This window comes from Carcharodon carcharias, chromosome 3 (assembly GCF_017639515.1).
Source record: "Carcharodon carcharias isolate sCarCar2 chromosome 3, sCarCar2.pri, whole genome shotgun sequence".
NCBI classification, from domain to species: domain Eukaryota; kingdom Metazoa; phylum Chordata; class Chondrichthyes; order Lamniformes; family Lamnidae; genus Carcharodon; species Carcharodon carcharias.
Window position 1 is genome coordinate 103,604,613 of NC_054469.1, and position 13,742 is coordinate 103,618,354.

At 40.0% G+C, this 13,742-nt stretch overlaps 1 protein-coding gene across 5 annotated transcripts in view; it reads right to left on the reverse strand.

Moving 5' to 3' along the window:
- Positions 1-13,742, reverse strand: part of si:ch211-197h24.6 — a 115,245-nt gene that overhangs the window by 87,796 nt on the left and 13,707 nt on the right. For all 5 annotated transcript variants that reach the window (XM_041184131.1, XM_041184130.1, XM_041184132.1 and 2 more), the window contains exons 5-7: positions 10,789-10,893; positions 7,313-7,449; positions 910-1,032 (exon numbers count right to left, since the gene is read on the reverse strand). In XM_041184131.1, the coding sequence (XP_041040065.1) occupies positions 910-1,032; positions 7,313-7,449; positions 10,789-10,893 (365 nt within the window). The remainder of the gene's footprint in view (positions 1-909; positions 1,033-7,312; positions 7,450-10,788; positions 10,894-13,742) is intronic.

The window sequence follows — 13,742 nt, forward strand, 5'->3', positions numbered from 1 at the left end:
CCACAGAAACTCATCTTTCAATTCAGCACTTCACAGCCTTCCAGGCTCAAGATTGAGTTCAACAATCTCAGATCATATCCACGACTCCCATTTTTTTCCGAACAGCAGCTGCTGGTAATGATTCTGTGATCATTTACAACACCTCCAGACCCAGCTTTAGTTTATTCACTTGTCCCATTACCAGCCATTTTTGGTTTGCACCATCACTCTTTTTGTCAGTGACTCATACCTTCAACCCTATCACAAAGCTTCCCTTCTAAGCTTATTTTTTGTTCTTTTCACCCTACCTTTATATGAAATCTGTTATATCTCTTGCCTTTTTCCAAACTGATGAAAGGTGTTAGACCTAAAATGTTAATTGTCTCTTTCCACAGATGACATTTGGCCTGCTGAGTATTTGCAGCATTTTGTTTTTTCAGATTTCCAACGTGTAGTACTTTGCTTTTGTCATAAAACAGATAATGCACATCAAAAAGTAAACTATTCTTTCAGAGGGTACAAACACAATGGGTTGAAAGGCCCCCTACTGTGTTGCAAAATTCCCCGATTCTGCGTGACTTATGAATGATGCTAGCATGGTTATTTGGCGTTCACTGTGCTTACTGGATATGTTTAAAAACTTGACAGTCAAACATATGATTGATCAGTTCCTCTCAAAGATATGAAATCAATAAGAGAGAAATAAAGCAGACCCAATTCATGTGAGAAGACAAGCAGATTACTGCCACTGCAGCTTCATGACAATAGCAGATAGTAAGGTGAAATCACTGATTAGCTGCAACCGAGAGTCACTTGGGTACCGTGAGAAACAGCCTTAAAGAAGGATTGCCCCTATGTTCCTTGTTGCAAGTTCTTGCAGTTGCCAGGATAATTTGTAAATAAACAACCCACAAGCAGATTTGTACTTACCTTCACCTTTCCTCTGCCATCCTTTTTTTCAATTTCCAGTGCTTTTGTGAAGACAAATTCTTTCCATTCAGAAGGTTTTAGTTTTTCTCCCTCATATTTGAGAATATATGGATGATGCTTTTCCTGAAAAGAACTGCATATTACCAAATGTCATCCTTCCAACATATATTAATTTTGATAATTTGATACAGTACTGGTTGAGAAAAAAAGCTTCATGCTCTAGCAGCTAAGTAGTTTGTATTGCTCTTTTTACTGCCAGCATCACACTTTGGAGGCTTGGACACATTGATTAGCCAAAGTACAAATCAAAAACACCTTGCATTTATCTAGCATCTTTAATTTAGTAAAATATCCCAAGATGTTTCAAACTAGCACTGCCAGATGAAATTTGACACCTAGTCACATAAGGCGATTTTGGATGAGTGACAAAAAGCTTGGTCAGAGTAAGATTTAAGGTTGACTTAAAATAAAAGTAAACAGGCAGGCAGAGGTTTAACAAGTGAATTCCAGAGCTTAGTGCCTAGTCAGCTGAAGGCAGGGACACTAGATAAATGATGAAAATTGGGATTGCACACAAGGTCAGAATTGGAGCAGTGCAGAGATCTTGAAGAGTTATACTGCTGAAGTAGGTTACAGAGATAGGAAGACAAGATAACATAAGAAACATAAGCAGGAATAGACCATACGGCACCTCAAGCCTGCTTCACCATTCAGTAAGGTCATAACTGACCTGATCTTGGCCTCAACTCAGTTCAAAAATCTATCTCAGCCTTGAATATATTCAATGACTCAATCTCCAAAGCTCTCTGGAGTTGAGAATTCCAAAGATTCACAATTCTCAGAAGAAATTCTGCCTCATCTCCACCTTAAAAGGAAGACCCCTTATTCATAACTTATATCTCCTAGTTCTAGATTTCCCCATGAGAGAAACATTGTCTCAGCATCTACCCTGTCAAGTCCCCTCAGAATCCTATATACTTCAAAAAGATCACCTCTCAATCTAATAAACCCCAATGAGTATAGGCCCAGCCTGCTCAACCTTTCCTCATAAGTCATCCCCTTCACCCCAGTAACCAACCTAGTAAACATTCTCTAAACTGCCTCCAATGCAAATATATCCTTCCTTAAATAAGGAGACAAAAACTATATGTAGTATTTTAGGTGTGGTCTCATCAATATCCTGTACAGTTGTAGCAAGACCTAGCTATTTATGCACTTCACCCCTTTTGCCCTCCTAACTGTTCTACCTGCATGCTAACCTTGTGTGTTCATGTATAAGGGCACTCAGATTGCCCTGCACTGCAACATTCTGTAGACTCTATTTAAATAATATTTAGCTTTTTTGCACATTTTTCCACATTACATTCCGTCTGTCAAATTTTTATCAATTCATTAAACCTATCTATACCCCTTTGCAGAGTCTGTGCCCTCTTCAACTTCCCATCTATCTATGCATCATAAGCAAGTCTGGATACAATACACTCAGGGCCTTCACCCAAGTCATTAATATAGATTGTAAACAGTTAAGGCCCCAGCACTAATCCCGGTGACACTCCACTAGTTAGTTTGCCAACCTGAAAATAATCCATTTATCCCAAATCTCTGCTTTGTTAATTAGCCAATCCTCTATCCAAGCTAATGTATCACAGAATCACACAATGCAGAAGAGGCCCTTCAGCCCATCGAGTCTGCACCAACACATGAGAAACACCTGACCTACCTACCTAATCCCATTTACCCAACTTAGCCCAAAGCCTTGAATGGACCAAGTGTTCATCCAGTTACTTTTTAAAGGGGGTGAGGCAATCCACCTCCACCACCCTCCCTGACAGTGCATTCCAAACCATCACTACCCTCTGGGTAAAAATGTTTTTCCTCACATCCCCCCACTAAACATCCTGCCCCTCACCTTGAACTTATGCCCCCTTGTGACTGACCCTTCAACTAAGGGGAACAGCTGCTCCCTATCCACCCTGTCCATGCCCCTCAATCTTGTACACCTCGATCAGGTTGCCCCTCAGTCTTCTCCGCTCCAACAAAAACAACCCAAGTCTACCCAACCTCTCTTCATAACTTAATTGTTTCATCCCAGGCAACATCCTAGTGAATCTCCTCTGCAGCCCTTCCAGTGCAATCACATCCTTCCTATAGTGTGGCGACCAGAACTGCACACAGTATTCCAGCTGTGGCCTCACCAAGGTTCTATACAACTCCAACATGGCCACCCTGCTCCCTAACCACCCCTAATACTTAAGTTCTTATCCAGTGCAGTAATCTTTTCGGTGCCACCTAATGGAATGCCTTTGTAAATTCCCTTTATCCACTCAACTTGCTACATCCTCAAAAAACTCACCATGTTGAATCTGCTTGACAGTATTATGATTTTCTAAATGTCCTGCCACTACTAGCTTAATAATGGATTCTAGCATTTTCCCAATGACAGATGTTAAATCAATTGGCCGATAGTTCCCTGCTTTCTGTCTCCCTTCTTTCTTGAATATGGACATTCCAATCCACAGGGACCTTTCCAGAACATAGAGAATTTTGGAAGACCAGCATTTCAGCAGCTACTTTATTTAAGACCTTAGCATGCAGGCCATCAGGTCCCGAGGACTTATCAGTCTTTAATCCCATTAGTTTATGATTGTTTTAATTTCCTCCCTCCATTTTGCCCCTTAATGTTCCACTATTGTTGGGATACTTTTACTGTCTACTACTGTGAAGATAGAACATGCTTGTTCAAAGGCTCTGCTATTTTCTCATTTCCCATTATTAAATTCAGTCTCATCCTCTAAGGGAACAATGTTTACTTGGCTTCTCCCTTTCCTTTTATATACTTGTAGAAGCTCTTACTATATGTTTCATAGTTTCATATTTCATCCTAGCAAACTTGCAATCTATTTTCTCCCTCTTATTTTTTCAGTCACGCTTGCTGGTTTCTAAATTTTTTCCAATTATCAATGTTCACAACATTGTATGACTTCTCATTCAGTTAGAAACCATCCTTAACTTGCTTAGCTAGGACAGATAGTGAGTCTTTCTCATAGTTATTTCTTCACAATGGAATATATCTTTGTTGAGAATTATGAAATATCTTCTTAAACGTCTGCTTATCTACATTCTTATCTATTAATCTTTTATCCCAATCCACTTCAGCCAATTCTATCTTCATACCAGTTCTGATGAAAGGTCACTCAACTTCGAAGTTAACTCTGTTTCTCTACAAATGCTCCCTGACCTGCTGAATTTTACCAGCGTTTTTGGTTTTTAGTTCAGATTTTCTGGCATTCGCAATTCTTTGCTTTTCTATCTTCATACATTTGTAATTGCCTTTAAGGCCACTCTAGCTTCAGACCCAAGTTTTACATTCAGTTTTTGGGTGAGAAATTCGATCAAGTTGTGAGCATTCCTTCCTAGGGGATCCTTTGCTATTGGAATAATTAATACTGTCTCACGACACATTATTAAATCTAAAATAGCTTGTTCCGATTGGCTCCACAACATACTGTTCTATGAAACTGTCCCATATATACTCTATAAACCTATCCTCAAGGCTACCTTTGCCAATTTGATTTGTTTAATCTATATGAAGATTAAAGTTGCCCTTGATTATTGCAATACCTTTCTTACAAGCTCCCATTATTTCTTGATTTATATTCTGCCCTACAGTATAGACATATGCATTTGACGCAGTCTAGTCTACGTAGTCTACTAGTCTACTTGGACTTCAGCAAGGCTTTTGATAAGGTCCCGCATGGGAGACTAATAACGAAGGTAAGAGCCCATGGGATCCAAGACAATTTGGCAAATTCGATCCAGAATTGGCCGAGTAGCAGGACACAGAGGGTGATGGTCGAGGGGTGTTTTTGTGACTGGATGCCTGTGTCCAATGGGGTTTCACAGGGATCGGTGTAGGGTCCCTTGCTGTTTGTGGTATATATAAACGATTTAGACTTGATCAACAAGTTCACGGATGACACAAAAATTGGTGGGGTGGTAAATAGAGAGAAGGATAGCCTTAGATTACAGGAGGATATAGATGGGCTGGTCTAATGGGCTGATCAGTGGCAAATGGAATTTAATCCGGATAAGTGTGAGGTGATGCACTTCGGCAGGACAAACAAGGCCCAGGAATACATGATGAATGGTCGGAGCCTGGGAAGTACCAAGGATCAGAGGGAACCTTGGTTCGCATGTCCACCAGTCCCTTAAGTAGTGGGGCAGGTAGATAAGGTGGTTAAGAAGGCGCATGGGATACTTGCCTTTATTAGCCGAGGCATAGAATATAAGAGCCAGGGAGCTTATGCTGGAACTGTATAAAACGTTGGTTAGGCCACAGCTAGAGTATTGCGTGCAGTTCTGGAATCCGCATTATAGGGTGTACTAGAGAGAGTGCAGAGGAGATTTATCAGAATTTTGCCTGGCCTGGAGAGTTTTAGTTATGAGGAGAGATTGAATAGACTGGGGTTATTTTCCTTGGAGCAGAGGATATTGAGGGGGACATGGTTGAGGTGCATAAATTATGAGGGGCATAGATAGGGGAGACAGGAAGGGTAGACAGGAAAGAGCTTTTCCCCTTGGTGGAGGGATCAATAACCAGGGGGCATAGGTTTAAGGTAAGGGGCAGGAGGTTTAGAGGGGATGTGAAGAAGAATTTTTTTCACCGAGGGTGGTGGGAATCTGGAACACTCTGCCTGAAAGGGTGATAGAGGCAGAAACCCTGGTAACATTTAAGAAGTATTTGGATGTGCACTTGCGATGCCATGGCATACAAGGCTATGGGCCGACTGCTGGAAAATGAGATTAAAATAATTAGGTATTTGTTTGACCGGCGCAGACTTGATGGGCCGAAAGGGCCTTTTTCTGTGCTGTAGACCTCTATGACTCTATGAATACTATTAGGGGACCTATAAACTATTCCTACCAGTGATTTCTTTGTTTTGCTATTTATCTCCACCCAATTCTATTTCTTGGTTTTCCAAAGCGAGATCATTTCTCAGTACTACACTGATCTCATCTTATATTATCAGAGCTATCACACTTTCTCTTCCTTTCTGCTTATCCTTCCCAAATGTCTGAAAACTCCTGAATGTTCAGTACCTGGCCTTGGTCAACTTGCAACCACATTTCTGTAATAGCTGTCAGCTCACGCCAATTTATTTCTGTTCATGCCATCAATTCATTGATCTTGTTACAAACACTGTGTGCTTTTAGATAACCTTTAATTTTGTCTTTTTACACTTTCCCGACTCGGATCTTATTTGCTGGTGCACTCTTTATGTTTGTACATTCTGTCCTTCCTGTTGCACTCTGGTTATCATTACCCATAACATTACCCTTGTCTATTGCCTTGCCCTTTCACTTTAACTTTCTAAATTTCCCATCATTTGAACACTCTCCCTCTCTTTACCAGGACACTGATCCAATCTCAGCACAAGTCATGTGAAGCCCACCTCAACAAAACAGCTCCCTCTTTCCCCAGTACTGGTGCTAATGCCCATAAATTGAAACTCATTTCTCCCACACCAATCTATGAACCACTCATTCAACTCTTATTTTATTTACCCCATGCCAATTTGTTCATGGCTCAGGTAGTAATCAAGAGATTATTACCATTGTGGCTCTGCTTTTTAATTTAGCCCCTAGCTGCTCATACTCCCCCAGCAGAGCCTCTTTCTAAGTCTTACCAATGTTGTTGGTACTTACGTGGACAATGGCCCTCCCCACTCCAAGCTCCTTTCCAGGCCTAAGGTGGTATGCTTAACTCAGGCACCAGGCAGGCAACACATCAACACATTCTTCAGGACTGCTTATGTCCACAAAGGCTGCAAGAACCTTATATGTGTTTGACCAGTGCAAGGGCCAAGGCTTCCAATGCTAAATTCAGTCATACCTCCTGGAACAAAGTGTTCAGGTAACTTTCTCCCTCCTTGATGCATTGCAGTGTCAGAAACTCGGATCCCAGCCATGGAGTAATTTTGAAAACAAAGTTGAGGATTTTAAAACCGAGGCGTTGTCATAGTAGGAGCTAATGTCCATCAGTGAGCACAGGGGTAATAGGTGAATGGGACTTGGTGAGAAGTATAAAACAAGCAGGAAAGTTTCAGATGGTCAATTATACTGTTCTGTGTAAACAGATCACAGAGGTGTGACTCCAACCTTCATGCAGACATTTAATCAATAGGGTCACTGAATGGAAAATCAGATAAGTAGGAATATCTCAGGTCATGGAAGTTTTCTGTTAAATAGACAGTTGAGGAAGTACTTTGTATTAAAGCATTTCTAATTCATGCAGTAGTGTTCTCCTTCAGTATAATACTCCATAATTGCAACAATTGTAATCACATAATCAAACTTAAGTTTTTATTCTAAGGATTCTATATATTACTGAATATACACTTACCAAGTAATTTGCCATGTGTTTAGCTCCAAGGAGGTGGGGGAGAAACCAGGTGAGTTCTGATTTACAGTAACACAGTTTACAGACAAATTGTGGATTTGTCTTTTGGTCATAACGATATTCAACCACATAGTCAAGTCCTACAGATTAAGAATAAGCATCAGAAAGTACCCTCCACGGAGATTACTTCCTTAAAATAAGCACAGTTTAGCTAACAAATTCAGATCTTAAAATTACGTTGAGCGAATATTAGTAATAGATTGTTTAATGTTGCTATATGAAAATATTTTGTCCATTGTTTTAAGATAAAAAGTTAACACCTCTACTAAAAGCAGACAACTGAATTCCATAAAATGGATTAAACATTTTAATACTTTTAATTGCATGGTGCAATCTTGAGTACCATTTAAAACCGGGAGCCTGTATGTAAAAAGCCATAGTAAGCCATATGGCACCCATAGTAAGTACATTCTTCAACATGGTAAATATGAGTACTGCTGAAAAAAGAGACACACCTAAGCTTTTCATCTTGCACTCATCAGGACATTCGCAAGAACACCGATATAAAGGGGAAAACAACAATTTATACTGCATGTGAAGAGACTGCTGAGTGGTTGGCAAGTGGTGTTGCCTTGAAGAATTCACCACTGATAGTGACTGTCAGTTAACTGCCAAGCACTGTTTGAAATTTAACCCTGGCAGCTTGACCCTGAATGGCCATTCACTGACCCATTCCTCAGAGCAATGCCTGATGAGTGTCCTAATGAGTTTAAGACAAAAAGCAGACATGTCTCTTTTTTAAGCAATACTCAAGTTCTATACTGCCAAACGACTAATGGTAAATATTTTTCAATTTTATACCAATGGAACCAGTGTGAAGGTTACAAACTTTCAACAGAACTAGTGGTCTTCCAATTGTTGCCAGTAACAGTCTGGATTCTGATGAAGGATACATATTCAACATACCATACCCTATCTTTCTCTTTACAGATGTGACCAGCCTATGTATTTTCAAACTTTGTTTCAGAATTTCAACATTTGTTGTTGTCCTATTTATATTACTGATCAAGCCACAGTATCTTCTGCTACATGTTTCCTCCTCCAGGTATTCTTCATTGATAAAGGAAGATTGATAGAAACAGTGATGTGTAAGATCAGACTTACAAGTACAAATTAGAATCACAGGATAGTTACAGTACAGGAGGGGGTCATTTGGTATTTCGTGTCAGTGTCAGCTACCTGCAAAAGCAACTTGCCTGGTCCCACTCCCCTGCCCTTTCCACATAGCGCCAAATTTTTCTTCTCTTCAGATAATTATCCAAATCTCTTTTGAAAGCCACAACTGAATTTGCCTCCACCACACTCTATCGGTGAATTCCACATGCTAGCTTGCTGCATAAAGAAGCTTTCTCTTGTCACCGTTGATTCTTTTGCCCATCAGCTTAAACCTGTGTCTGCTAGCTCTCGATCCTTCCACCAATAGCAGTTTCACCCCATCTACTCTATCCAGACTCCTCAGATTTTGAATATCTCTATCAAATTTCTCAAACTTCTCCAAGAACAGCCCCAGCTTTTCTAATATATCATTTAACTGAAGTTCCTCATCCCTGGAACCATTTTCCTGAATCTTTTCTTCACCCTCTCTAATGCCTTCACATCCTTAAGTGTACTGCCCAGAATTGGACACAATACTCCAGTTGTCGACGAAACAATGTTTTGTACAGGCTTATCATAACTTCCTTGTCTTTGTACTGTATGTCCCAATTTATAACACCCAGGATCCTGCATGCTTTATGAACAATTCTCTCAAACCACCCAGCCAACTTCAAGGATTTATGCATTTATACCCTCAGGTCCCTCTCCTCCTGCATCCCCTTTAGAATTGTACCTTTTTTTATATCGCCTCTTTTATTCTTTGTGCCAAAATGAATCACTTCGCATTTCTCTGGGTTAAATTTCATTTGTCATTTGTGTGCCCGTTCCATCAATCTATGTCTTTTTGAAGTTTAATACTATCCTCCTCACATTTCACAATATTTTCAAGTTCTGTGTCATCTACAAATTTTATGCTAGGTCATTAATATATAAATATATATCAAGAAAAGCAGGGGTCCTAACACTGGCCCCTGGGGAACCCCATTTATAAACCTTCCTTCAGTCTGAAAAAATATCCATATATCTGCTCTGTTTCCTGTTACTCGTATCTAGTCTGCTACTGATCCTTTTATTCCATGAGCTCCAATTTTGCTCACAAGGCTATAATGTGGAATTTTATCAGATGTCTTTGGGAAGTCATGTACATTACAACAATCTTATTATCCTCATCTACCCTCTGTTACTTCATCAAAAAACTCAAGCAAACATGATTTGCCCTTAAAAAATCCTTGCTGGCTTCCAGTATTTGGCCAAGTGACTGCTATTTTTGTCTCAAATTATTACTTCTAAAAACTTCCTCACCACCAAAGGTTAAACTGACTGGCCTATAAGCTTAGCTTTACACCCTTTTGTGAACAAGGGTGAAACATTTGTAATTCTCCAGTCCTCTGGCACCACTCATGTATATAAAGAAGGTTGGATAATTATGGCTTGTGCCTCCGCAATTTTCATCCTTACTTCCCTCAATATACTTGGATGCATCTCATTTGGTCGCGGTGACTTATCACCCTTAAGAACAAGTGGCCTATTTAATACTTCCTCTTTATCAATTTTTAGCTCATCAAGGGTCTCAATTACCTCTTTTTCAGTATGAAAAATAGCGCACCAAGTGACTGGAGGCCAGATATAAAGGAGGGGGAATCAAAGGCCAAATATAAAGGAGCAGCGATTGAAAAATTGTTCCAGGAGCCCAATCGAACATAGGAAAAATCAAAAAGTGATGTCAGAGTGACATCACAATCAAGGAAGCGTGGAGAAACAGAAAGCAGGTCAGAGTATACTGGTGAGCTTGTAATCTAAATTACCCACTATAAAGTAAGACTTTATTGATCCATTAATATAAATTAAGCACATTTCTTTCAACCCTATTAAAGTGATCCATTAATAGAGCGGGCATTTCCTTAAATATTTCCAATGATAATCAATATTTTGTTTTGTTAATAAATTGGTGACTCAAAGGTTAGCCGAGAGCTGCTCTCCATAAGATAAAGGTACCCATGGGCGATGAATAGATTCATACAACAAAAAACAAATAGATTTAGATTTGCACATTTCCAAATTCTGGAACTAACTACAGGACAATAAGCATTAACAGAACTTTGTGATCTGATTAAAATTTTCTGACAAATGAAAAGTTTTATTGACAAGACAGGCTGACCAGCATTTTTATTGAAAATGAAAAGTGAAGAGAAATGGAATTTTGCTATGTACAATTTCTTTCATATTTGATTTTGTGGTTTTTCATATGAAATATCAAGAGACAGCATACTTACAGCTGATACTGTAAATATATATTTTATATATATGAACATTGAAAAACATACCAAGCACAGCCTTGTTTAGCTTCATTTTGCTGAGGTGATCTTCCACGGTTCTTGTCTCCATAGGAGCTAGAAATTCATCTTTAGTACCTCCTTCCTCAGTGTGAACTAGAATCCAAAATTTGGACATTAATTCTGCTACATATTTATATGTATATATATTTTTAAAAATCACAGAAGGGATGACTATCCATGTGACAACATACATTTTAAAAATCCAGTATTTTGGAATTTCTTGAATTCTGCCACTTCCAAATCTTATTAAGGACATAAAATGCATCACTTTCAGCTTAACAAGTTCCTTGTTGACTTCTGTTACTACCGTGATCCCAACTGTGAAATGATACTAGAAATAAAAAGCTATAAATCACCACTATTATCGGAGCAGCAATTTAGAAAACCAAATATTTAAAGCTTCCTGAACAAATTCATCCATGCAGTGCATGTAGGCTTTGCTTTTTTGCTATTTCAACCAACTTCCCCCTTTCCTCTGAACAACAAGTTGTATTTATATAGCACCTTTAATGAAATAAAAAAATGTCCCAAGGCATTTCACAGGAGCATCACAAAACAAAATTTGAATGCATTAACTCCTTACTGGAGCATGTTTTCATGGGTGACAGCTCCCTCTGGCACCTTGTCTAAGTGGCCATTAATCAGATAGATTCTTCTATGAGCACTCTGGCACTACCTGAAACATGGCTGTAATGACAACTTGCTCCTTACTGAAGTCTCCTCATCTGGGTGTCTAGTTTGTTCTGCCTAAACCAATATGGTGGGAGCATGGCTTTCATCACCAAGTCACAACAAGGACTTGCTTCCCCACACAACTCCTCTGGCCCTTCTTTCTCTGAGAAACTCACCCTGTCCCATTCTTTCATCCCTTTTAAAAAAATATTACCTCCTTTCTCAGGCTCCTCAATGAAACTGTCTCAACGACTGAACTGAGCAACTTCCTTTTCTCTGAATTCACCACTCTCCTATTCACCTCATCAGCCTTGGCTCTGTGGCAACACACTTGCCTGACTCAGGTTTAGGGGGCTAGCACCATTTAGAGATTTGCGGACACAATCCAGGCTGACACCCAAGTGTATCACTAAGGGCGTACTGAATGATCTTTAATTAAGGCATTATACTGAGATCCCATTTGCCCTCTCAGGTGAAAGTAAAAGGATCCCTTGGCACTATTCAAAGAAGAGCAGGGTGATTCTCCAAGTGTCATGGCCAACATTTATCCTTTAATCAACATAATTAAAACAGACGATCTTGTCACTGATTGAGCTTTTTGTGGGACCGTGCTGTGTGTAAATTCGCTGATGTGTCTTCCTGCATTTCGACAAGAACTACGATACAATGTCATCAGTTACACAGCATTTTGGAATGTCCTGAAGTTGCAAAAGGTGCTATGTAAATGCAAGTCCTTTTCCTTCCTGCCATTTTCCCCTTGAAACTAAAAAAAATCTCCAAATTACTTAAAACTACATTTTCAAACTCAACTGGCTAGCCTTAAAGCCTCCATTTGCTACAAATACCTGCGCAGCTATTGATTTACTCAAACAATTTTTCACCACTATTCAGACGTCCTTCACCCCAAAACCATGATCATTTCCCAAACGAATCATTCCATATAGTATAGCCTCCATCATCTTCCCCTCAATTGCAAGGAGCATACCATTACAACTCGTTCAACCATCAACCACCAGGTGTGGCTGGCATACATCAAGTTCTATATGGTCTGTCTCTCTCTGTCAAAACCACTACCCTAGGATCATGCTGTAAGAAAATACAATCTTAAGCTACTTTTCTCCACTATCTCTACAACGTGCTCGGAGCTCATCTTGTCCATGAGCCCCTTTTCCTGCTCCTTCAGCCCCACTCCCACTAAACTATTTCCCAAGTAATTTCTCTTTCTGGCTTCTAATGATAGAGGAAACAGGAAAGGGACCCCTCTGCTCATCCCCTGCCCTTTCAAAAGTGCCATCAACTCCTGCTAAAAGGATCCACCCACCACCCACTGTCCTTGCAAGTCCACACACTATATCTAACATCCCTTGCCCCTTCAAAATACATCAATTCATTGCTGCGTCTCAGGTCCAGGCCTATGCTTCGCACTCTGTTTGAATGCTTCAAATCAGATTTGTGTTCCTCCTGTAGCACCAAAATAGCCCAAAGTCAAAAATGACATTCTCTATGATTGTGATCATCATGCATTATGCCTCTTTAATTCGTTGCAGCCTTTGACGCAGTCAACTTTTTGTAACACCCATCCTCTATTGTCTAGCTCAGTGGGGCTGAGACACATTGGTTTCCACTCCACTCAATTGCATACAGGACATATACACCAATGGTTTCTCTTTTTCCTCTTCCTCATGCACATGGTGCCAATGGCAACATCATTCAAAGAGGGGGGTCAGCATTAATATGAACATAGATTACACCTAGCTCTACCTCTGTACACTTCTCTGAATGTGCCATTATTACCAATCTTCCAATGTTTTCCTGACCAGCCTCTCGCCTGCCAAAAACTTGAGCAATTCCAAATCTCTGCTGCCTGTATCTAATCCTTTATGTGACTTGGTATCACATTTTGACAATGTTCCTGTGGGACATTTCACTCTCACCAAGAGTCCAACCCAAACCAGGCCACTGTCTCAGGTTGATTCAGACTGCTCACAACATCAGTATCTCAAACAATCCAGAGCCAAGCATTCAATCCAATCCAATTCCATAACTGCCCCACCCAAGAGACTACCTATTTCAACATCCATACCATTACCTGCAATTGCCCCTCTATCAGTGAAACTCTCAATGAGGTCTGTTGCCTCCAAAAATGTTCTCCCAGCCAACTTTCCATCCCACATCTATGGAGGTATAAACATCAACTGGTCCAAATCCTGTTGCAATTCTGCAAGAAGTTCTAAATGTCCATCTCTCTTGCCCTCAATGACTTATTTGCT